Source organism: Scyliorhinus canicula, chromosome 2, assembly GCF_902713615.1.
Source record: "Scyliorhinus canicula chromosome 2, sScyCan1.1, whole genome shotgun sequence".
Lineage (NCBI taxonomy): Eukaryota > Metazoa > Chordata > Chondrichthyes > Carcharhiniformes > Scyliorhinidae > Scyliorhinus > Scyliorhinus canicula.
In genome coordinates, this window is record NC_052147.1 from 172268727 (window position 1) to 172295657 (window position 26931).

Below are 26931 nucleotides of genomic sequence, written 5' to 3' on the forward strand. Positions count from 1 at the left end.
CTACTGTCCTTGACCAGCCCTAACCTTACCCTGGTCATTCTTTTATTTCTCACATAAGAGTAAAAAGCCTTGGGGGTTTTCCTTGATCCGACCTGCCAAGGACATCTCATGTCCCCTCCTAGCTCTCCTAAGCCCTTTTTTTTTATAGCTCATTCCTTGCTACCTTGCAACCCTCAAGCGACCCAACTGAACCTTGTTTTCTTATCCTTACATACTCTTCCTTTTTCCTCTTGACAAGACATTTAACCTCTTTTGTGAACCATGCTTCCCTCACACGGCCATTTCCTCCGTGCCTGACAGAGACATACCTATCAAGGACACGCAGTATTTGTTCCTTCAACAAGCTCCACTTTTAGAACATAGAACATAGAGCAGTACAGCATAGAACAGGCCCTTCGGCCCTCGATGTTGTGCCGAGCAATGATCACCCTACTCAAACCCACGTATCCACCCTATACCCGTAACCCAACAACCCCCCCCCTTAACCTTACTTTTTAGGACACTACGGGCAATTTAGCATGGCCAATCCACCTAACCGGCACATCTTTGGACTGTGGGAGGAAACCGGAGCACCCGGAGGAAACCCACGCACACACGGGGAGGACGTGCAGACTCCGCACAGACAGTGACCCAGTCGGGAACCGAACCTGGGACCCTGGAGCTGTGAAGCATTTATGCTAACCACCATGCTACCGTGCTTTTGTGCCTTTGTGCCTTTCCTTGACAGTTTCTGTTCCCATCTTATGCTCCCTAATTCTTGCCTAATCGCATCATAATTACCCCTCCCCCAATTATAAACCTTGCCCTGCCATATGGCCCTATCCCTCTCCATTGCAATAGTGAAAGACACCGAATTGTGGGCACTATCTCCAAAGTGCTCTTCCACAAACAAATCTAACACTTGGCCCGGTTCATTACCCAGTACCAAATCCAATGTGCCCCCCCCCCCCCCCCTCTTGTCGGCCTATCCACATATTGTGTCAGGAAACCCTCCTGCACACACTGTACAAAAACTGCCCCATCCGAACTGTTCGACCGATAGAGGTTCAATCAATATTTGCAAAGTTAAAGTCACCCATGACAACTACCCTGAGGCCTCCACACCTATCCATAATCTGTTTTGCAATTTCTTCCTCCACATCTTTATTACTATTTGGGGACCTATAGAAAACTCCTAACAATGTGACCGCCCCTTTCCTATTTCTAACTTCGGCCCATATTACCTCAGTAGGCAAATCCCCTTCGAACTGCCTTTCTGCAGCCGTTAAACTATCCTTGATTAACAATGCTACTCCTCCACCTCTTTTACCACCTTCCCTCCTCTTACTGAAACATCTATACCCCAGAACTTCCAACAACCATTCCTGTCCCTGTTCTAACCATGTCTCCATAATGGCCACAACATCGTAGTCCCAAGTACCAATCCACGCTCCAAGTTCACCTACCTTATTCCGGATGCTCCTTGCATTTAAGTAGACACACTTTAACCTACCTTTCTGTCTGCTGGTACACTCCTGCGACCTTGATACCTTCCTCAGTACCTCACTACTCTCAACACTGGCTTCTGGACTACAGCTCGTTTTCCCAGCCCCCTGACAAATTAGTTTAAACCCCCCCCCGAAGAGCCGTAGCAAATTTCCCTCCCAGGATATTGGTGCCCCTCTGGTTCAGGTGCAAACCGTCCTGTCTGTACAGGTCCCACCTTCCCCAGAATATGCTCCAATTATCCACGTACCTGAAACCCTCCCTCCTACACCGTCCTTGCAGCCATGTGTTTATCTGCACTCTCTCCTTGTTCCTCACCTCACTGGCATGTGGCACCGGTAACAAACCAGAGATGATAAAATGGTTTGTCCTGGCTCTCAACTTCCACCCTAGCTCCCTAAATTCCGGTTTTAAATCCCCGTCTCTTCTCTTACTTATGTCGTTGGTACCGATGTGTACCACGACTTGTGACTGTTCCCCCTCCCGCTTAAGGATTCTGAAAACACGGTCCGAGACGTCACGGACCCTGGCACCCAGGAGGCAACATACCATCCATGAGTCTCTTTCGCTGCCACAGAACCATCCCTCTAACTATCGAGTTCCCAAAAACTATTGCTCTCCTGCTCTCCCTCCTTCCCTTCTGAGCCACAGGGACGCACATGGATAGACAAAAGGGTGCATGCACAGACAGACATTCAGGGCTGAATTTTAACTCCAGGGAAGAAGCCCTGGCATCAAGACTGAAAGCAGAACCCGATCCCCCGCCACCTAGTGCAGCATTTTACTGGCTGCGGTCAATTAAGAGGCCACTGCTGTAACTGCTGTCCAATTAGAAGGCCAGCAGCTCATCAGCCTCAGCTGTGCCACCTTCAGAGGCAGCCATTGCTGAGGCTCAAAGACAAAATAAGCTTTATTTTAATGAGCCAGGACCAAGTCGGCAGGCCCCAACAATTTTGGGAGGGGGTGGCAGCTTCCAGTGGCAGTGTGGCAGCCATGGGGTAAGCCATCTACACCTCCCGCTGCCTGGGGAAAGCGGGCAGCATAATCAAAGACCCCTCTCACCCGCCCTACTCACTCTTCCAACTTCTTCCATTGGGCAAGAGATTCAGAAGTCTGAGAACACGCACAAGTGGACTCAAAAGGGGCTGTTTAGCACAGGTCTAAATCGCTGGCTTTGAAAGCAGACCAAGGCAGGCCAGCAGCATGGTTCAATTCCCGTACCAGCCTCCCCGAACAGGCGCCGGAATGTGGCGACTAGGGGCTTTTCACAGTAACTTCATTTGAAGCCTACTTGTGAAAATAAGCGATTTTCATTTCATTTCATTCTCTCAAAAACAGCTTTTTCCCCACTGTTACCAGACTCCTATATGACCCTCTTATGGACTGACCTCATTAACACTGCACCCTGGATGCTTCATCCGATGCCGGTGCTTATGTAGTTACATTATGTACCTTCTGTTGCCCTATTATGTATTTTCTTTTATTTCCTTTTCATTTCATGTACTTAATGATTTGTTGAGCTGCTCGCAGAAAAAAACTTTTCACTGTACCTCGGTACAAATCCAATCCAATCCAATCCAATCCATCGCTGAAGTAGGGTGGGGGGTGTGGGGGCGGCTCTCCCTCTATGCTCAGGAGTGGCTCTAAATGAGAATCCAGTCCCTTCTCCTGAGAACCTGCTGGGAGGCTGCCAGGGTTTAGCATTATTAATTATTGCCCATTGGATCCCATACACCAGTTATTAATTTGCAGAGAAAATTATCAGCTAGTATTTCAAAGCCTGACAAATTGTCTGCAACTCAAACCACGGAACCAAATAGCTTCCAAATGCAACTTAAAATCAGGGTGGTAATTAATTTGACCAGGAGTGAGCGATGTGTATCAGATGGGCAAAATAGGGTGGCACGGTGGCGCAGTGGCTGCCACTGCTGCCTCACGGCGCTGAGGACCCGGGTTCGATCCCCGCCCTGGGTTACTGTCTGTGTGGAGTTTGCTCATTCTCCCAGTATCTGCGTGGATCTCACCCCCACAACCCAAAGATGTGCAGGGTAGGTGGATTGGTCACGCTAAATTGCCCCTTAATTGGAATAAAATAATTGGGTACTCTAAATTTTTAAAAAAGATAATAAAAATCCTGAAATTTGAGGGATTAAGTTGATTGGTTTTAATTATCAAACATTCTCACTCAATTTAATTTACCAGATAATAAATAGGAAATGGACAGGGATTGCTCAGAGTTTTCTGCTGAAAACTATGTGCAAACCATCCAGCAACTTGTGGTGAGGAACAGAAACTGTGTGAATTGTGAATCGATGCAAGTTGCTGGGCAATTTTCTCTTTGTTAGTCTGTGAAAATAGCCAGCTCACTAACAACCCCTGTGACTTTCAAGAAATTGTGGCATTTTAATCTTAATTACCAATGAAACGCGCCACAGGAAGTGGCATTTATGACATTTATGAAAAGAAACAATTTACACCATGGAGACTCATTTCTATAGCTATTAATTTGTTGTTGGAGTTTTTAAAAGTCAAAATGTTTCTAATATTATCTTTCTTTCTTTTCCTTTCCCTTTTTTGCCTCTCTTTCGTAATCCACACTGTACCTGAAGTGACTCTAATAGAGCCGATTTTCTTCTCTGTGCTTCTTGTTTCTTTCTCCACACATAACGTTCATTGGATAAGAACATAGACTTTTGGTCCCATCATTCACCAATTACCCAGGGGCCCTTGTGCCATTCTCAGCTCGAACCCCGGGCAGTTGGCACTGCAAATTTTCATACTGGTGAGCAAGGAAAAGAGTTGAGCTAACAGGGCATGCTAAGACATGCCCCGTTTCAACAAAATTTTCTGCCAATGCCTAAACTAAGAAACATATTCAACTTTACCATCATCGACATAAAATGCGAGTTGATGTAAAACACAATCACAACATAGTTAACCAGGATTATGAGGGCTCTGGCATAATTCAGAAACTATCCCATGTTGAAATATATTCCATTTACACGAGGTTCATGAAATCAAATGAAACATAATTGGCTCTTTTAAATTCTAATTGAACCACAAATGAATATCAAGTGGTTCAAGTCACGTGACTGGTAAAAATTAAATTGCACCAATCCTAAACCACCACTACCGACAAGACCACACATGTGGCAAAGATGAGGTTGAGTTATATGTAGTCATATTGAAAGTGTTTTAAGATTCTTCCCCCATCCAAGTTTTTTTAAAAAGCTATGACTTGAATCTAATTTAGATTTCAAAGTTTAGCGTTTTGAAATCGGCATCTTGGATTGAAATACCTCACCTGCAAATCAAACTGGAAGCTGACCCATGGGGCGGGATACTCTATTGCCCGATGCCAAGATTATAATCGACGATCGTTCAGAGAATCGACTCCAAAGCCGAAATTGGGGCCGGTATCGGTTTGCCACCGGTTAGCCATGCTCTGCCCCCTCCCTAATGGCGTCACCCCGTCGTGCGCTGCATGCCATTGCAATGGCGTTGGCGCATCATCGGCCAGCCCTCCCATGATGGCTGAGTTCCCGATGGTGCGGGACACGTGTGGTCTCAGTTGTGCGGAAACCCGGCGTGGAAGCTGCGGACCGTGTCCGTGCAAAACCAGCGGCATGTTGTACAGCGCGTCCTCTGCAGGTCACAGCCATTCTCCAGCCGTTTCCGACATGAGAGCCGAGAGTTTCACCAGGCGCCGGTGCTAGTCCCTCATCAGTCCCAGAATCGGTGAGGGTTTCACGCAGATTTTATAGTCGTAAATGACCACACATGCTCCGCTGGTGTCAGCACTTAGTCTCAGGAACGGAGAATCTAGCCCATGGGCTTTATTTCATTTATAAAATCCTATAATTTTGTATGGAAAGTAATCCTGTTCACTATCACAACACCAGTACATATTACAACTTTCCTGAACATAATCATTCAATATCTTACTTCCTTCCCTGCAGGCATGTACTGCTGTATTTCACACATGGCTCCCAGCTGCTTTTAATTGCAGTGTTCAGAACATTATCTCCTTTATCTTCTTTGTTTTCTCTTATCTTTTTAAATCAGTGTACTCCTGAAACAGTATTTATAGAGCTGCATTTTATTTTTACCAAATGGATTTAGCATCTGATGTCTGCTGCTGGGTCTTCCAAGCCATCATTTGCCTTGATGTCTCCCATATTGTATAAATAATTTCTTAATTATTACCACACCCATGACTTAAGTGCTAATAAAATGCACAGAGGATATCACCCAGGATATAACAGTTGTGCTTAAGAAACAAAAACATGCACTCAGTCTACATCAGGAATGAATTATTTGTCCTCAATTATACAATACCTTTTCTTATTCATTTGGATAAATCTGGTCTTGCAATAATTCCTGGAGTTTTAAATACAGTTACTCTATTAATTTGCCAACACCCACTTTATTTTGTTGATTAATTGAAGATGTAGCAGGCGTCCCTTTGTCTCATTTAAGTTGTTTGCTTCAGTACTGTCACCACCGGGTTTGAGAAAACCCATGTTTTATTGGAACATTTCCAGCAAATCTGGCTGCAGTCAGAAGTCGAAATGGTGAAATGCCGATACATTTTAAAATGCAGCACCTTAAAGAAAACTCCTTCAGCTTTTATTTGAATTCTACAATAATCGTCAAACAATTTGGTTTGCAGGGCATCGTAATCTCCCTGCCCTCTCCTTTTCAGCTGTGGTTCCTGACCTCCTGCCTGTGAAAGTTCTGTCAGTTGCTCAGAAAAAAAACACCAGCAAACAGTCCCCCCCCCCAACATACATAGCAATGGCGAAAACCCTCTATTATAACTATCGCTTCCTGAGTTTATAAATACTGCTTCAGCAGCACCAAATGCTGCAATAGCTCTGTTTCCATCACTACCTCATGCTCTCCTTCACTGGAGAGTAAGTGAAAATTGTTCAAATTCCATAACCGGAAGAGAAAATAAGAAATGCAGAAGAGGGAAAGACGGACAGACAGAACAGAATGAGACTGAAAAAAATGCATCAACACCACATGGGTATCCTCTGTGGTCAACATTATAGATGTAGCTTGCCAGTTTTGGCTACATTTAATGGAAAACATAATGGAGAATCTCAGTGATCTGCTGAATATTTACAGCTCAGCTGATAGAACCCAAAGAACTGAATGTTTAAAAAAACATCTAAAAAAACAATATAACATTATAAAATGCTATTAAATCGCAACCATTTTGTCGGTGAGGCCCTGCCTGCATTGGAGCTGAGCGCGGAAGTCTGCAAGCATCAGTCATGGGGCGGGATTCTCCGTTTCTGAGGCTATGTCTGGAGGAAGTGTCTAGTTTTACCATGAAGAATGCGGCACCACCCCTGCACCGATGCTCCGCCTGGTGGGGGGCTAGCAGCCGCGCCATGTAAGACTCACAGCATTCCCGACATAAACGGCCGGAGAATTGCCGGGTCCGTGGCGCGCATGCGCACGGCGATGATCTGCAGCGGTTGCACCATTGAACATGGCGCTGGCTGCACGTGGACCTGGTCTCCCAGATAGTGCCCCCCTGTACACCCCCTTGCCACCTCTGGACCACTCCCCTACTGTCCCCGCAGCCCCAGCTGAAGCACCCCCCGCCAGTGGAACGGCTCCACCCCCTGCACCGACTGTGGTGGTGCTGGACACAGTCTGCAGCCGCTAGGTGAGGTTGATGAAAACTAAGAGCACATTGTCCCGCGTCGTCAGGACATTGGCCCATCAGGGGCAGAGCATCGGGGGCCCACTTCAGCAAAGGTGACGTCCTGAGGCCGTCCCAACGGTGTGCAGCGTGCTCCCTTTTTTGGAGGGGGCTGACCATCCGATAACAGGCGCAGCCCCTGATTTCGGCATCTATAGGGATTCTCCACCCAATCGCCAATTGCGATATCGGTGTCGGGCAACAGAGAATCCCGCCCTAGGTGTTGACGCCAAGGCAGAATCCATGGACTTTTACGACCGAAAAACCTAGCGTCGCACCTGAACCAATTCCGCTACCATTGAGGGGATAGCACCGGTGCCGCACGGAACACAATCAATTCCAATGAAAAACAGTACGGGATTCACCGGGTCCGTGATCAGCACTCGGGAGGCTGACAAACTGTAGCCGCACATAACATTATACTCCCCACACACACTTATCCCAGCCACAAAGATGACACTGGTTGTACTGGGGCACACCCATACAGCTGATGGGTCAGCTAGGACTAGAGGGCACCCAAGGCGGTGCCCTGGGGGGGACACCTATACGGCCCGTGGCACTAGGTTCAAAATGGGCTGTTAGCGGTGTGTGCAGCTGCATGGCTGCCTTGGTGGCTGTGGCAATGGTGTTCCACGTCCACCCACTGCGACCCCACAGCCCACCTCCTTGCAACCCCACTACTCCCCCCGGCAGAAGCCCAGCGGTGATGTGGGAACGCCGGTGTCACGATTTTTAAAGGTGTCGATGGTAGCCATGATGTGGCGATGCCGGCATTGGACTGGGGTGACCACAGTAAGAAGTCTTACAACACCAGGTTAAAATACAACAGGTTTGTTTCAAACACTAGCTTTCGGAGTACTGCTCCTACCTCACCTGAGGAAGGAGCAGTGCTCCGAAAGCCCGTGTTTGAAACAAACCTGTTGGACTTTAACCTGGTGTTGTAAGACTTCTTACGATTTTTAAAAGCACAAGTGAACCACGCTGTCAGGAACTCGGCCCATCGGAGGCGGAGAATCGTAGAGGCCCTGGATAATACCGGGTTGGGCCCGCTAATGATATGCAAACGGTGTCTACTGTACATGCGGAGTGAAATGCATTGATGCTGGTTTCGAGGTGACGGAGAATCGTGATTTGGCATCAAATTGGCGCCTGCCGTGATTTTGGCGTTGGTGGCTATTCTCCGTCCAATCGCATTTCCCGATTTCGTCGTCAGCTAACGGAGAAGCCCCCGAGGGTGTTGAAGCCAAGAGTGTTAGAAAGAGGAATTGTGAATTCATCTTTGAAAATCATCGGGCGGTGTCTATCGGATGTGTTGAGCCTGAAAAGCAATGCGGCATGGCTGGTAGATACTGGGAGATCCTGTCATCTACCCAGATCGCCACACCTCCTGAGGTAGCCGTTGCTATGTGAATCCTGCTCATTGTGGACAAGATCACCCTCCGGCGGGTGACACAGCTAGTCTCACTAATATGCATTCCGAGATCTAACCAAGGCGTGGAATCTAATCCCCTCACCTTGGTGATCTCAGGTGAGTGCCACTCAGTGCTTGTCGACAAATGGGGACCTGACAGAACACTACCTATGAGGGTCTCCCAGGGAATCGGAATCCCCTAGGTCCTTGCCCTCTGAGCAGGGTAACACCCTGGTGCTGCTTGCCTGGCACTCTGGCAGTTGGAACTACCAAGATGCCCTGGTGGCACTGCCAGCTGGCACTAACAAGGTGAAAAGCTGGCATTTTCCACGCGATGGGGATCGGGGCTGGGGAGCCCAGTACAGGTGTTTGCACCGGCTGTTCAAATTGCCCTGTCCATTCCCCCGACCACCTAACCTGCACATCCCTAAACACTAAGAGGCCATTTAGACCATAAGACCATAAGACATAGGAATGGAAGTAAGGCCATTCGGCCCATCGAGTCCACTCCGCCATTCAATCATGGCTGATGGGCATTTCAACTCCACCTACCAGCATTCTCCCCGTAGCCCTTAATTCCTCGCGACATCAAGAATTTATCTATCTCTGCCTTGAAGCCATTTAGCGTCCCGGCCTCCACTGCACTCCGCGGCAATGAATTCCACAGGCCCACCACTCTCTGGCTGAAGAAATGGCTCCGCATTTCTGTTCTGAATTTAATAATTTAGCATGGCCAATCAACCTAATCTGCACATCTTTGGACTGTGGGAAGAAACCAGAGCATCCGGAGAAAATCCAAGCATACTCTGGGAGAAGGTACAACTCCACACGGACAGTGACCCAAGGCCAGAATGAACCCAGGTCCCTGGCACTGTGATGCAGCAGTGCTAGCCACTGTGCTGCCCGAGATCACTGTGCCACCGTACCGCCTAAATCCAAAAGATACTGGGCTGGATTCTCCCCTAACCGGCGGGGCAGGCCGTACCCGCACCGAGGAGTGGTACCACTCCGGCATCGGGCCGTCTGAATGGTGCGGAATCCTTTGCACCTTTAGGGGCTACGCTGGCGGCAGCAGGGTTGGCGCCGCGCCAAGTGGCACCGAAGGGCCTCTGTCGGCCAGCGCGAGGACTCTGCTGGCCGCCCGCAGAGCCAAGTCCCGCAGGTACAGGCCTGGTGTATTGTACGCCGGTGGGACCCGCTGAAATGGGCGGCCACTCGGCAAATCGCCGGGCGGGCCGCTGCCAAAATCGGCGTGGCGTGATTCCAGACCCCGCCGAAAAACCGGTGGCGGAGAATCCGGCAGTCAGCGCGGGGCGGCGGGTTGGGATTCACGCCACTCCCCGGCAATTCTCTGGCCTGCCGGGGGGGTCGCAGAATCCCGCCCACTATACATGTTGTCATCATCAATCTTGACAAAAACGTCCAACTTGTCAGAAACAAATTTGGCCATCGGCCCTTGTTGGGTTATGATTCTCAAAACAGTGCTGTCTCTTACTCAGATATAGTTCTGCTGAAGGATCTGACTTGGTCTGAGTATGGTATGCACAAGTATGATTCTCCAGATGATGCGGGTTCTTGGTTTTCTTTGAGATCCTTGTCTTATGTTGTGTATGATTATCCTGAAGGCACTGACTTTCTGGGATATGTCGCTGACTAAATCTTTCATGTGATTTTTCTGAGGGTGACAGTGTGTTGTTTTGCATGGTTGGCACAGACAATGGTTGTACTTTGGTGCCACATTGATCCCTCTGCCAGCCAATGGCAAGCTGCTCTATCATCGGAAAACCCGCCGGAGGAGGGGGGGGGGGGGGGGGGGGGGGGGGGTGGATTCCCGGCTAGTGACGATACTTCAAAATACTTAATTGGTTGTGAAGAACTTTAGGCGTCCCAAGATCATGAAAAATATATTTAAGTGAAGTTCTAATCTGCAGCTCAAAGATGTTCTGTCCAGTTGTGCAGTGTCATTTGCATTTGCTCAGATCGATTATGTTAGGTAACACATGATTCTATCCTTTTGATGATTCGGATGGATGTAAAAGATCCCAACATACTCTTTTGAAGAACATGAAGGCATTGACTGTTGCTGTGGAATGTCCTACTGACTCACTAACTGTTGTTCGGCCTTTTCCTCCTGTGGGTACTTTGCTAAAGTGCTCATTCTTTAGGCTGCTTCGATTGAGAATGTCACTGTCAAGTTCAATGCTGTCTGCAACTAACATTTATATATTTGATTAGGAGTTTATGTATATTACAAATGAGAACTTTAGCTGATTTTCCACTCCATTGTGCAGTGCTAAGGAGAACAACTACATTTGCCCTTCTGCTGAGCAGCTGAGTTAGTCTAGAAATTAAATGTGGAGGTTTCTCTGAACAGCTCAGTATTACACCAGATGCTGACTGCGTGAAGATTGAAATGTGAACTGAACAAAGAGAGTGGATTTAGGAGTGGTTAAGTCGGCTGAAATTGACAACAGTGTCAGAAACCAAGAACCCACTGCATTCTGCTTTTAACTGCAGTGTGAGATGTATGCAAGAAAGCCCTTGAGGAAAGGCAGGTTAAATATGTTATGAAGCATTTTAACAGGGGTTTAAACACTGAGTGTGTAAGTTTCCTGCCCTTCCCAGAACTTGCCAGTGAATGTGAGGAGAGAGGACAGTGGAAATTGTGGGGTTAGACAAATGGCAAGAATTCCTGCAAGCACTCAGACCACACACCTTCCTTGCGTAAGTGAAGGGATTTTCTTCACAAGTTCTGAGTGTGCGGTTTCATTTCTTAGGAGGTCACATCACTTTGGGGTTCACTGCATCTGGCCTACAATTTCCATTTGTCCAAATTAATTTAGGATGGTACTTTTTTTTATTCACTCAGGGGATGTGGCTCCCATCTGGGCCAGCATTTACTACCCATCCCTAACTGCCCTCCATTTCAGAGGGCATTTGAGAGTCAACCACATTGCTGTGGCTCTGGAATCACATGAAACCAGATTTCTTTCCCTAAAGAACTTTAGATCATAGAACCTCCGCAGTGCAGAAGGAGGCCACTTGGCCCATCGAGTTGGGTGGCACAGTAGCATTGTGGTTAGCACAGTTGCTTCACAGCTCCAGGGTCCCAGGTTCGATTCCCGGCTTGGGTCAGTGTCTGTACGGAATCTGCACTGTTCTCCCTGTGTCTGCGTAGGTTTCCTCCGGGTGCTCCCGTTTCCCACACAGTCCAAAAATGTGCAGGTTAGGTGCATTAACCGTGCTAAATTGCCCATAGTATCCAAAAAGGTTGGGTGGGGTTACTGGGTTACGGCTTAGGGTGGAGGTCTAGGCTTGGGTGGGGTGCTCTTTCCAAGGGCTGGTGCAGACTCAATGGGCCGAATGGCCTCCTTCTGCACTGTAAATTCTATGATTCAATGAGTCCACGCCCACCCTCTTTAAGAGCACCCTCCTTGGCCCATTCCCCCATAGCCCCACCTAACCTTGGAACATTAAGGGATAATTTAGCATGGCCAATCCACCTAACCGGCACACCTTTGCACTGTGGCAGGAAACAGCTGTACCCGGAGGAAACACATTATGAACGTGCAAACTGCACACAAACAATCACGCAATGCCGGAATCGAACCTGGGTCCCTGTCAGGCAGCAGTGCTAACTACTTTGCCACCGTGCCACCGACATTACTGAACCAGATGTCTTTTTTTATGGCAATCGACAATGGTTTCATGGTCATCATTAGACTTTTAATTCCAGCTTTATTTGCTGCCATGATGGGGTTTGAACCCAGGTCCCCAATTCTTGTCCTGGGCCTCTCAAGTACTACTCCAGTGACAGTACCACTACACCACTTCCTCCCCTTACTCATGTAGCTTTACCCTGGACTTCAGATGAGAAATATGATGAGCAGCAACAGCCTCTTTCTCAACCTTCAGCCATTGCACAGGCCAGAAAGAATGAGCAGAGAAGTAATAGCCTCAACATGAAGTGTACCTGTGCCTCTGAAGGCTCACGGTGGTATTCAGGTGGTCATGGACATTTTCAGCAGGCTGGAATCAGAACACCTGACAAATGGGTCAGGTGGGCACACTGACATTGGCCCTCAGAATCACGCCACCCTTAATGTCTTCTCCTCAGATTCCCTCCAGGGATCAATAAGAGGTCTTTGTAAAATCTCACAATCTGCTGCCCACAAAAGTATCTCACATGTGACTGATGCCATGTTTGCCAAAGGCAGCATTTAAGTGCAGTTTGTAACTAATAAGCCTAGTCAGAATGAGCAAACACTTGTTATGGCTCTAGCTGACCTCCCACAGATCATAGAATCATAGAATTTACACATCATGGGAATTGTTGAAAAGAAAGGTGCCCCAAAGATCTCACAGGGTTCCTTCTCAACGGCAAGGGCTTTCTCTCCATCAAAATGCAGCTCATGTGCACCATAGGAAGATCATTGTACACATCTATACAAGATTCTCAGGGACTTGCACCAGCCCACCTTCCCTGTGCTCTTCAGCCTTCGCAGCAGAGTTAATGGCTGTCTGCTTAGCGATAAGGGCTACTCCATGAAGATATGTTTCACTATTCCCTACAACTCCGACAACATGGCCGAGAAGGTACAGGGAGCGATTTAATGAAAAAAAGTGTCCCGTTGTGGCGGGTATGGCAGGGTGTTCCAAGCGGCGAATGGGATTCTGTTTCTTTAATGTGGAGATGCCGGCGTTGGACTGGGGTGGGCACAGTAAGAAGTCTTACAACACCAGGTTAAAGTGCAACAGGTTTGTTTAAAATCGCTAGCTTTCGGAGCACTACTCCTTCCTCAGGGGAATGAAAATGAAAATGAAAATCGCTTATTGTCACGAGTAGGCTTCAATGAAGTTATTGTGAAAAGCCCCTAGTCGCCACATTCCGGCACCTGTCCGGGGAGGCTGGTACAGGAATCGAACCATGCTGCTGGTCTGCTTTAAAAGCCAGCGATTTAGCCTGGTGAGCTAAACTAGGCCCTTAAGAGGTAGATTCCAGAAACATATATATAGACAAAGTCTATACTTTGAATGCGAGTCTTTGCAGGTAATTAAGTCTACAGGTCCAGATGGAGCAACTGTAGAGAGGGATAATCACAGGTTAAAGAGGTGTGAATTGTCTCAAGCCAGGACAGTTGGTCGGATTTCGCAAGCCCAGGCCAGATGGTGGGGGATGAACGTAATGCGACATCAATCCAAGGTCCTGGTTGAGGCCTTACTCATGTGTGCGGTACTTACCTATAAGTTTCTGCTCGGCAATTCTGCGTTGTCGCGCATCCTGAAGGCTGCCTTGGAGAACACCTACCCGAATATCAGAGGCTGAATACCCTTGTCTGCTGAAGTGTTTCCCGACTGGAAGGGAACATTCCTGCCTGGTGATTATCGCGCAATGTCCGTTCATCCATTGTCGCAATGTCTGTATGGTCTTGCCAATGTGCGACGCTTCATAGAACATAGAACGTACAGTGCAGAAGGAGGCCATTCGGCCCATCGAGTCTGCACAGACCCACTTAAGCCCTCATTTCCACCCTATCTCCATAACCCAATAACCCCTCCTCACCTTTTTGGCCACTAAGGGCAATTTATCATGGCCAATTCACCTAACCTGCACGTCTTTGGACTGTGGGAGGAAACCGGAGCACCCGGAGGAAACCCACGCAGACACGGGGGAGAATGTGCAGACAGACAGTAAACAGCGGGGAATCGAACGTGGGATCCTGGCGCTGTGAAGCCACAGTGCTATCCACTTGTGCTACCGTGCTGCCTCGATGACTTGTTGCTGGCCTGCCTAGGTCTGCTTTAAAAGCCAACGATTTAGCCGAGTGAGCTAAACCAGCCCCTCGGACCTCCATTTTTAAATGACGACCCAATCTCTCGCTCCGTCAATGCGAACCCCAGACCTTTCCCTGTTGGGGGGGTCTTCAAGCCCCCTGCACCCCACCTCATAAGGGCAGGGCACTAGTGGGCCTGATCCCCGGCGCGGGAAAAATGCCGCTGTGGCACCATCAGGGTAGCACACTGGTCTTGCCCCTGCCAGCCCAGAGTGGCACTGCCAGGCTGGCACTGTCCAGGTGCCTAGCTGGCATTTTTTGTGCAGTGCTGATCCGGCCAGTGTGGGACCTCCTTATAGTGTGTTGGGGTTTTGGGGTCACGTCGGGGGCTCAAGAGATTGGGGCGCCATTTAAAAATGGCGATCGGAGCTCCTTAGTGCAGAAGCTGGGACTAGGTGCAGCCTTGTCGGGAGTTCCCCACTGAGGCCCCCAATCTACCTGGATGGGCATTAGATAGCGGAGTGTTTCTCGGCCTCTGAGGGATAAATCGCATCCACCCTTGCTTTTAAAAAGGAAGCCAGTAACATGTCCTCTTACACTTTTTGTCTCAATACTTTGCAAATCTGATCGGGATTAAAAAGAAAACCTGGAAGTTGCAGAAGCTTATCATTCCAGTTGTTGCCTGAGTAATACTGTTAATAATAATAATCTTTATTATTGTTACAAGTAGGCTTACATTAGTACTGCAATGAAGTTACTGTAAAAATCCCCTAGTTGCCGCACTACGGCGTATGTTCGGGTACTCTTAGGGAGAATTCAGAATGTCCAATTCACCCAACAGCACGTCTTTTGGGACTTGTGGGAGGAAACCGGAGCACCTGAAGGAAACCCACGCGGACACGAGGAGAATGTGCAGACTCCGCACAGACAGTGACCCAAACCGGCATTGAACCTGGGACCCTGGCGCTGTTGTGAAGCAACGTGCTAACCACTGTGCTGCCTAGTCTGCAGGTCTATTTCTGATGTTTGATGAACTTTGCCTACTTGGGAACTACATGGATTTTTGTTTTTGTTCATGGGATCTGAACATCGCTTCTCAGGCCTGCATTTATTGCCATCCCTAATTGCCTTGAGTAGGTGGTGATGAGCCACCTTCTTCAACCGCTGCAGTGAGGTGTAGGTAAACCCATAGTGCAATTAGGAGGGGATTCCCAGGAATTTGACCCAGCGACAATAAAAAAACAACGATATAGTTCCAGGTTGGCGCGATGTATGTCTTGGAGAGAAATTTGCAAATGGTGGTGTTCCCATACATCTTGTTGTTCTTGGTGGTAGAAGTTGCAGGCTTTTCTTGATCTATGGAAAAGACAAAAACTTCGACATACAGGTACAATTTTAACATTTGCAGATGACTCAAAACTTAGGAAATGTTATGAACTCTAAATGGAGCAATAATAAACTTTTGAACAACATAGACAAGTGGATGGAATGGATGGACATGGCAGATAAAATTTAATGCGTAGAAATGTGAAGTGTTGTTCGGAAGAACAGGAGAGAAATAATACAAATAGAGAGTATAACCTTTTCTTTTATTCGGCCAGTGGACATGGGCATTCCTGGCTGGGCCAGCATTTATTGTCCATCCTCGACCGTATTTAAGAGTCAACCACATTGTTGTGGGTCTGGAGTCACATCTAGGCCAGGCCAGGTACTTCCTTCCCTAAAGGACATTGGTGAACCAGATGGGTTTTTACCACAATTGACATCAGTTTCATGGTCATCATTAGACTTTTAATTCTAGATTTTTATTGAATTCAAATTTCACCATTTGCCGTGGTGGGATTCAAACCCAGGGCTTCATAACATTACCCTGGGTCTGTGGATTACGAGTCCAGCACCAATAGAATTACTCCACTGCCTCCCCTGAAAGGGGGGTGCAGGAGCACAGGAACCTAGGGTTATATGTGCAGAAATCATTGAAGGTGGCAGGAGGGATTGAGAAAACTGTAAAGCACATAGAATCATGGCTTTTGTAAACCGAGGTATAAGTTACAAAAACAAAGATGTTTTTTCTGAGGTAGTATTTATTACAGCGGCCATTATCTGGTCATAGCTGGGATGGACTTTTGCACAAAAGTGAATGGGTGTAAAGACTTGCAGCTTGCCTGTCACCTTCTGCTCCACACCCCTCTGAGATCTCTGCGCTTCTCCAATTCTGGCCTCTCCTGCAATCCCGATTCTAATTACTCCACAATTTAGCAGCTGTGTCTTCGGCCATCAAAATAATTCTGGCCTTCCCTCCTCAAGCCATGTTCCACCTCCCCCCCCCCCCCCCCCCCCCCCCCCACTCTCCTCCCTTAACAAGCTCCTTAAAACTATTCCTTTGACCAAGCTTTTGTCACTGAGCTTTGTGATGGAGATCTCAGTTCAAGTGTCTCACTATCTGCTAATGGGTCACACATGAGTAGAACTATGCTTTCCAGCCCGTGATTATGTCCAGCTTTCTGCCGGTGTTACTGAAGAATGCTGAATTAGCAATATTGGAGCTGCTTCCCTGCAGAAAGGGAGGAAAAGCTGGAGGGCAACTTGCCTACCTTCCCAACTCTCTAATTTCACAGAGGGCACCGTTTTCACAGCCAAAATAATCTGTCCTTTCACTTAGCTTCTGTATGACATTCTTTCCTGGGATGTGGGCATCACCGGAAAGGCCATCCCGAATTGCCCTTGAACAGAACATACCAGAGGTTAGTTATGAGTCAACCGCATTGCTGTGAGTCTGGAGTCATCGTAGGCCCGACCAGGTAAGGATGGCACCCTTCCCTCCCTAAAGGTCATTAGTGAACCAGATAGATTTTTTACAACAATCAATGATAGTTTCATGGTCACCATGACTAAGACTCGCTTTATATATACCAGATTTATTAATTGAATTTAAATTCCACCAGCTGCTGTGGTGGAATTTGAAACTGCGTCCCCAGAGCACTCGCCTCGACTGCTCGATTACTAGTCCATTGGCATTATATATGAACGTATTAAAGCTGAGAGACTAATATATTTCTAAAGGCTGATCAAAACCCACAGTTTTTCCATTGGCAAAGACATGATTAAAACCCTTAATGAACCCAAAACTGACCTTGTCAAGGAATATTCATATCCATTTGACAGCAGTTCTGATAGAAACATCTTTGCGCTAAGCCCTGTTTTACTAGTTACTCATTATGTTGCCCTCCGGCTTTGCTTCCCTTTGTGTGGTGAAGCAGCTACAATATTGTTTATTCAGCATGGTCTTTAAATGGAAGACTTATGATTTTTTAAAAAACGCTTTTTGTTCCTTAGAGGAAGGTCCTGGAATTGACCTCTGCCCTGTGCTGAGATAATTCATGTGGCAGAAGTACCACAATCAACCACCGTACCCTGGATCAGAAAACAAATTGATTGATCAGTGATTGTGATCTTCTCCATCTCCTGCGAGGTTCTCCCGCCCTGCAACCCAAAAATATGCAGGTTAGGTGAATTGGCCTGTTTTAAATTGTCCCTTAGTGTCCAACAGTTAGGTTGGGCTACGGGGTTACAGGGATGGGACGGGCGTGTTGCCTAGGTAGGATGCTCTTTCGGAGGATCGGTGTAGATCCAATGGGCTGAATGGCCTCTTGCACTGTAGGGATTCTATGGAACCCTCTGAAATCTCTGCGCTCTTCTAATTCTGGTCTCTTGTGCATCTTCAATTCTCATCAACCATAATAATAATCAATCATGCCTTCAGTAGTCGAGGCCCTAATCAACCATAATAATAATAATCAGTCTTGCCTTCAGTAGCCGAGGCGCTAACCTCTGGAATGCCCTCCTTCAACCATCCATACCTGTCTCACTTCCTCTCTTTCCCTACATGCTTCTTAAAAACCCCATCTCATGACCAAGATGTTGGTCACCTATCTTAAGTGATTCAGTGCCAAGTTTTGTTTCAGAGCATTTTTCTGAAATGCTTTGGATTGATTTGCCACCGATAAGAGGTGTATAAATGCAAGTTGGTGTTGATTGCTATTCAGCAAATCCTGCTGGAAGTGAGCATTTGGGCATGTTGGCTGAAGAGTTGGGCTGAGTTTTGATTGTTAAGTTGCCCGCCAGCACCCAGTGTCAAAGTTCATGCAAGGTCACTGCCACAGGCAGCAAGATTCCCGTGGAACTTGTCGATACCTGCAGGAGAAAAGAAAGGCAGTAAGAAACCTTTTTCTGTCTCGACCAATTATAAGATTCTGTCCTGTTTCTATATTTATGCCTCAGGTCAGCAAAAGTCATTCCCAACCTTTGGGCAAGGCAAGCATCTCCAACCCAACTCTTCAAACTGAGATGCTAAATTTGAAACTCATGCTGGTATCACCATCATATTTCAGCATGAGAATGGGTGAGAAAGCACAGGCCAGGGAAAGAAAAGAGAATACCATGCAAATGTGTCACAAATATGCTTACGAATCAAACTTAATTCTGATGTTTAAGGAAGAACATTAAATTCTATGGGCGACACCATAGGAGCTGCTCTTAAGTGGTATGGAGGCAGAGATGGGGCAGAGGATTAGATTTGGGTGCAATCCAGAGATAATTACATCTTTTGAATGGAAATTAAACTGAGCTAAGACCCAAGGATGAGTTTCACTGCCATGACATGAGGCTGTACAAACTTGATTAAATATCTAAACCACCAAAGATGAAGCAGTCTATCACATTTGATATGTTTTTTGCAACTGACCTTTGTCCACATTATGTTATTAATATCCTGACGTATTGATTTATTGCCTGCACCACAGTGTAAACACATTGATAGAGGATTGTTTTACAATTATAATAAAGTGAATCCAACTGAAAGGATCAAAACAAAGTGCCTATCAAAAGAGAATTAACAGCATGAACTGGGTCAGAAAGTAATTTTGTGTTTCTTCAATAATTTAGGCCGTGCACAGACAACAATCTCAGCCTGCGAAAGACAGTTCACCCCCAAGAGAGGACAAAACCACTCAGCAACAAGCTGCTGACGATAACTGTGCCAAAAAGCCCAGATCACGTACTAAGATCTCCGTGGAGGCGCTGGGCATCCTTCAGAGCTTTATCCATGACGTAGGCCTCTATCCTGATCAGGAGGCCATTCAGACCCTTTCTGCGCAGCTGGATTTGCCCAAGCATACGATTATCAAATTCTTTCAGAACCAGCGTTATCACGTTAAGCATCATGGCAAATTAAAAGAGCACTTAGGAACCACGGTTGATGTTGCAGAATATAAGGATGAAGAGCTGCTTACAGAGCCCGAGGAGAATGACAGTGAGGAGGGTTCGGAGATGTACACCATGGAGACTGGAGAGGAACACCTCAGCAAAACCAAAGCCAAACCTCCAGAGATAGACCAGAAATAATGTGAAACACACCAGCTAATGCATACCTACATAAGAGAATATTGTCAGTTCTATGTACAGCTTTGTCTAATGCAGTAAGTACGTATGGAGTACAGCAGTATTGAATTTGCAGGTTTAAATCTAATGTTGCCTTGACATAGAAAACCAGAATGGACTTCGTTCACAGACTTTTGTGAGTCTTACAGACTGGAAAAGATTAAACTTATTTCAGAGTTTGCTTCACAACTCAATCCTGCACTAAAAATTAAATAAAGAACCATGTGGGCAAGTTTAAATGGACATTGTCTCAGAACCTACTCGGGACAAAGGTGTTTTTATAAAGTTCTGTGACTGTACACTGAAATGTAAAATGAAGGTTCATTAGGTTGCATCCTCAAACTACTTTATGATGAGTTATTTTGGCTTTTTGATAAGCTGCCTGCTCCGTGGGTAGGTGGAGAGGGGAGGGGGACGTTGTGGTGACTTTCTGCTTTTAAAAATTCCTATTTATTTTCGATGTACAGCCTGATTTTTGAATATGGCTGCCTGCCAGGTGGCTATGAAAATATTTTGGGGTTTGTATTTTTCACAAAAAACACCACTGCCAGAAAAACAAACAAAATCACAACTCAGTAAATACAAAATGCATCCATGAGAACGCACAGAATTTTACAAACCTGTGTGTTTGCTGCTGTGTGGTTCATTCAGTTGTAGGTTTTATTTTGTACTAAGTATTAATATTTTGATTTATGCCAACTGCAGAGGCAGGTATGGGTTTCAGTCATGCTGGCCAATGTTGTAGGTTTTTACTGGAATCACAATTACAAAAGTGAATTTCTGCAGCAGGGACTGAACTAACCACACGAGTTAAGCAGGAAAAGTCATAATGAAATGGGGCGTGAATAACATAATGATATTCAGGGTTGCACAATAATAAAACCTGAGGCCTGCTAGGCTCGAGGTGTTTTATTCTGTATACAGGCTGATACCTAATAGTCCATTGCTGTTTTCTATAAGCTTGGCATGCAGCCATGTAGTTTTGAAGTTGGAAAATCAGTACGCCATAAAGAATTTACAGCTTCTTCTCCACAGTCATCAACCAACAAAACATTCTTTGTAACCTGGAAATGATGCTGTTGGATATTCGTAGATGAAGCCGGCATTCGGATGCCTAACCCATTAAATCTGGGATCCCCGCTTTCTGCTACTTTAGCGGCGGTTTTAAAATTAAAACTTTGAAAGTAAATGAATGAGAAAAATTGAGTTGCGGTGCGGATGAGCCAGGACCTAATTGAATGCAGGAGCAGGCCCGAGGGACTGAACAGTCTACTGTTGTTCGTAATGTTATTAAATGGGTTAACACTTCTGCTCAAAGAATAAAAGAGGAATTTAAGATTAGCACCTTAAGTGCGTGTATGCTAGTAACCCACAGCATAATTTCAGGGCCTTGAGTGTAATGATAAAGAACAAGGGTGGGATTTCCCATGCCCTTCGAGTTGCCAGATGCAGCCTTCCTGTCCAGGGGATTCCCATTCTATGCACTCCACCCTCCCCCCCCTCCAGCGGCGGGGGTTGACCATGCCGGCGAGAACAGCGGTAAATTCTGGTCAAGTCTTTTTACTAAATTGGCACTGTTTTCTAATGGAAATCTAGTAAAATAATATTTCCTGGTCCACAGAGGAGAACATGCTCGTTTGTCTTCCTTTAGTACCTTTCTTCCCTCTGTCAAAATGAACAAGGTGCTGCCAATGTCAGTTGTGTTCTCAAGTGCTGGTTATTCGTGTTTCTTTTGGCCAAGCAGCAACTCCGAAGAAAAATAAAAGAGTACTCCCAGATTTATTGGGCTGGATTTTTCGATACCCCAGCCGCGTGTTTCTTAGTGGCGTGCTTTTCGCTGGAGGCGGGATTCTATCTTCCTGCCACTTGTCAATGGGATTTCCCATTGTAACCACCCCACACAGCCACAAAACCCGCTGGCGGGGCTGAGCTGCCGACTGAAGTATTGAATCACAATGACCGGAGAGCTCGGACCATTGTCTTTTACATTCTCAGCAACATTTCAAATGTGGCTTGGCACCTATTAAACAAATGAATAAAAATTGTAAGGTTTCACCCCCACAACCCAAAAAGATGTGCAGGGTAGGTGAATTGGCCATGCTAAATTGCTCCTTAATCGGAAAAAAAGAATTGTGTACTCTAAATTTATATTTTTAAAAAATAGTAACATTCAAAACTTTTAGAATCAGCCGTTTTAACATGCAGTGGAACCGTAGCTAAATTATCTCAGGATTGCCAACAGGAGACTTGATCCTAAGCAGAAATGAACTTTATTCAGGGATGAACAGATGTTAATGGAGATAGACTAGCACATTAGAAGAAGCTGCTCTTACACATATCTTTATCTTTAACAGACATGATCATAAAAAACCCTCCACTGTAGCAAAAAGAATCAATAATTAGCTTTTCTGCTGTTTTTTGTGTAGTTTATTGTGACGAGAGACTTCTCAAAACCAATTACTTCTGCTGAGTTTGTACAAACTGTTCAATTAATAAGGACACCAGAAGTTTTTTTTTGTAACATTTTAACCAAAATATGTACTGGAAATTGTCAATGCTAAGTCTTGCCTATTCAGTTTTATTACACTGCAAGGACTGCAGTGATGTTAAGTGAATCTATGGGCATTTTAGCCTATAGTCTTGCCAGATTTGAAAAGTACAATGCATATATGTCTATTTATTCATTACCTGTCATATATTATCTATTTGGAAAAAATAAACTTGCTTTCATAGTGCCTCTTGAGAAAGCACAAATTTCTGCCTTTGGTGAAATGAAGAATAATTGTGCTTTTGTATTATTGACAATGTGAATATAAAATTAACATATTGTAAATGTTCTTTTTCATGTGAATCAACCTTCTATCTGCGTTATCACAAAGTGATAATTATTTTTAAGTTATGTGCATTGTTAAGTCATTAGACCCTTTGTTGTTGAAATAAAAGACATTCAATAAATGCATTTAATTTGTCAAGTAATGTTTGATATTTGAATGTCTCTCTGTGATCCGTTTTCTTGGTAAACAATTAAACAAACATTTGAGAAAATATTCTCCATCATATTTGTGCCTTTTTTCCCCCTTCTAGTTCCTTAGTAAATATTTTCTGTTTATAATTAAAAAACCACAAATTACTGCACGTTGGGAAACTTTTGGAGCCCATATGTCCATGGTCGGTGGACATAATAAAAGGCATTATTGTATCACTAGTTTGTACATCCAAGCAGCTTCATATAAATATCATAGCTCTTGATGATGGTTCTTGTGTGGCACTGTTCTGGCTGGATGCCACACACACATAGGAAATAAACAGTTTGGGGAGGAGTGAGCGAGACAGCATACAAAGACTTTACACACCATTCAAGTCTTTACCCAGCCTCTTAAGAAGCCGAAAAGATGGAATTATTTGTTCCAATTAGAGAAAGAGGATAAGATGCTTTTTGGAAACTGACCAAAAGGAGAGCTAATAGATAGCAAGAATAATGAACATGATAGCTATCAATTTCCACTGTATGTGACACAGTACACGCTAAAGATTGCTTTGCATTCCCATGGGAATGCTGTTAAGGTTTAACATTATATATTAATATGGCGCTAGAATAGAAGAATAGAGCTCCTACAAGCACTATGCACATCCTTCCAGTCTGGGCCTCTTGCATCTGAGTATCTGGTTTCTATTACAAGTTACAAAAAGAATTAGCTCTTTCTAAACTGAAGCTTGTGGTGACGAGAGGCTTTTATTAGATTTACAGTAATTGGAGTTTTCTACCAACTATAATCTATTACATTTAAAGTAACATCTGAAGTAGCGAGCAAAGTTTTCTGTGCTTTTCAGAACATGTCTATAATAGTCGAGTGTAGAAATTGCAGTTATAGGAAAGTGAGTTGGAAATGGTTCAGATGTGAATCATGCTACTGAGACGAACGCTTGTGAGTTAAAATGGTGTGCAATTCAATCATTTGTGTCATTTCCTGTGTTAATAGCAACAAAAACAAAGATAACTTTGATGTACCACATGACAAAGGGTTTGGCGATTGGCATCAGACACCAGCAGAGTTGAGCAAAGGCCCAAAGAGGTAGGTTTTAAGGAAACATTTAAAGCTGATGAGATATAGCAAGGCAGAGGAATAAATGAACTCCCAACGTGGAGCGTCACCCCCCCCCACCCACCCCACGCACCTCCATGGCCATATGAAAGTTTGAAGGAAACTTGGTGAATTGCTGCGTGATTGTGGTGGAACCCAGAAATTTGGATGATGTTCACAAGCATGTTGCAAATACGGCAAGCTAACAAGAGTGACCAAGTGATAGCTCAGAGTAACTTAATGCCAGAGAAATCACTGCACAGGAAAATAGCATTATCCAAGTTAGATCTGAAAGGAGGTGACCAATAGACTGAAAAGAACCCAAAAAAGCAGTGTATTCCCCACGCACATCAGTTCAAAATGATACAAAATACTCTGGATCTCAGCAGAAGTGAAAGAATACCAGAATACTATTCAACTTGCAACAGAAACCACCTTGAGTATTTCAGAGAATACATGTGCCTATCTAACTGAAATACAACACAATAGTCAACTAAGGATTAAATACAGAAAATTAGAAGAGCGAATGCTTAAACGTGAATGAAGTAAGAAGACAATTTTGGGCATGATCTAATGGCCTCATCGTGCCCGACTTAGTGACATGCCAGGGCTGTTAAATTTCGTGAGAGGCCTCTTGCGAGATTTGCGATGCTCAGATTACCTCGGGAGATCTAATCAGATCTCATGAGGCGTCGTGATCTGGATCTCACCCTCGCTGGGCGTGACCCAGATTTACATTTTAAGTGAGCAGCCAGGCTCGCTTAAAAACATATATGCCAGATTCTCCCCAAGGTCCGGGAGGACCTCACCGTGGTGCTATTTAGCATTGGTCCACACAAAGGTGGAGCAGGCATAACGGCACCTGGGGGGTATCTCCCAGGCCATTGGAGGCCCTGGGTAGTTGGGCTCTGTGCAGGATGGTACCCTGGCACTCCTGCTGGCATTCCCACTGCTAGGGTGACACTGCCAGGGTGTCCAGGTGGCAGGTTGCCAGTGTCAGGGGTGAGACCCGGGGGTGCCCTTAAGAGGTGTGTTAAGGGGTGGCCTGAGGACCCCTAAGAGGTACGTTCGGGCAGTGGGGGCATCAGAAGGCCGCGGTGGGGTGGTTGAGGTGGGTCGGTTGATCGGGACGACATTTTAAAATGGCCCCCTGATCCACGAATACTCTTCCTATGCTGGCGAGCTGAGCTCATCATTGTAGGAGTTGAGATAAGTGTGGCCTTAGGAGGGGAGGGGGGGGGGGGGGCGTTCCCGACCAAGGCTATAAAAGGCAGTGTCCCATTAGAAATAGGGGTCAGTTTCTGTGCTGCAGGCTCAAAGCAGGACTATGTATTTTGCACATTAAATCGCGCCCTATAGTTTGATTTATTATTTGGGGAATTGTATATAGATTTGCATTTTCAATGCAATGAGGCGCTGAAGTGACAGGCAGTTCAAACTTCTCTCCCAAACTTGATCCAATTACAGAATTAGCATTTTGAAAAATTCTTCAGCAGCTGGATGTTCTTTCAGAATGCCAGTGTCCGGCCCGGCAACCCACAGTCGAGCCTCTCTGTGTTCACCTCTTCTTCCTCGTCAGCCAAGACTCCGGTTTGATGATTTCTGGTTTCAGGCCCTCTAATGACATGCAAACGGTGTTTACTGTATGTACGTTCTGGACCATATTGACGCCGCTGTCGATGAAGAATTGCGATTTGGCATCAAATCAGCACACGTCGTGATTTTGGTGTCGGAACTGATTCTCTGCCCAATCATGTTTCGTGATTTCGGCATCGATGGAGAATCCATCCTTTCTTTTTACAAGTTAAAGCCGACATATGCATCCAAACTTGAGATTCACAGAATCACAGAAAAATACTGTGCAGAAAAGGCCCTTCAGCCCATCGAGTCTGCACCACTGCTTGAAAGGCACCTGATCTGCCAATCCTGATCCCATTTGCCAACACTTGGCCCATAGCCTCGAATTTTAAGACATACCAAGTGCTGATCCAGGTAGATTTAAAAGGATGTGAGGCATCCCGCCTCTACCACCCTCCCAGGGACTGGATTCCAGACCGTTATCACCCTCTGGGTAAACTTTTTTCCTCAAAGCCCCCCTGGACTTCCTGCCCCTCACCTTGAACTTGTGTCCCATCATAACAGACCCTTCAACTAAGGGGAACAGCAGTTCCCTATCCATCCTGTCCATCCCCCTCATAATCTTGTACACCTTGATCAAGTCACCCCACAGTCTTCTCTGCTCCAGGAAAAACAACCCAAGCCTATCTAACCTGTCAACCTAACTAAAATGTTCCATCCCAGGCAACATCCTGGTAAATCACCTCTGCACCAGCTCCCATGCAATCACATTGTTCCTATAATGTGGTGACCAGAACTGCACATAGAGAACCAATGTTCTATATAGCTCCAACATGACTTCCTTGCTTTTGTAATCTCTGCCATGATTGTTCAAGGCAAATGTACCATATGTCTTTTTCACCAGGCTAGTAACCTGCCCTGGGCTAAACAGCTGGCTTGTAATGCAAAACAAGACCTGCAGCAAGGGTTCGATTCCCATACCGGCCTCCCCGAACAGGCGCTGGAATGTGGCTTTTTACAGTTACTTCATTGAGGCCTACATGTGACAATAACTGCTTATTATTATTATTATTCTGCCTTCAGAGATCTATTTACAAACACGATGAGGTCTGTTTGTTCCCCAGGACTTCCCAGTGTGGCGCCATTCATTGAATATTTCCTTGTCAAATTGCTCCTTCCTAAGTATAACACCTCACATTTTTAAGGATTAAATTCCATCTGCCACTTTTCTGTCCATTTGACCATCTCGTCTATATTTTCCTGTAACCCAAGACTCTCAGCCTCATTGTTAACCACATGGCCTATCTTTGTGTCATCCACAAACCTATTGATCCTACCCCCACATAGGCATCTACCTCATTTATCTAAATGACGAATAATAGGGGGCCCAGCACAGATCCCTGTGATACACCACTGGACACTGGCTTCCAGCCGTCTGTCATC

General features: G+C 45.8%; 1 protein-coding gene across 10 annotated transcripts in view; it reads left to right on the forward strand.

Moving 5' to 3' along the window:
• satb2 (SATB homeobox 2) overlaps nt 1-22873 on the forward strand; it is a 248877-nt gene extending 226004 nt beyond the window's left edge. For all 10 annotated transcript variants that reach the window (XM_038789071.1, XM_038789068.1, XM_038789064.1 and 7 more), the window contains one exon: nt 19334-22873. In XM_038789071.1, the coding sequence (XP_038644999.1) occupies nt 19334-19792 (459 nt within the window). In that variant the 3' untranslated portion in view covers nt 19793-22873. The remainder of the gene's footprint in view (nt 1-19333) is intronic.
• The last annotated feature ends 4058 nt before the right edge of the window (nt 22874-26931 follow it).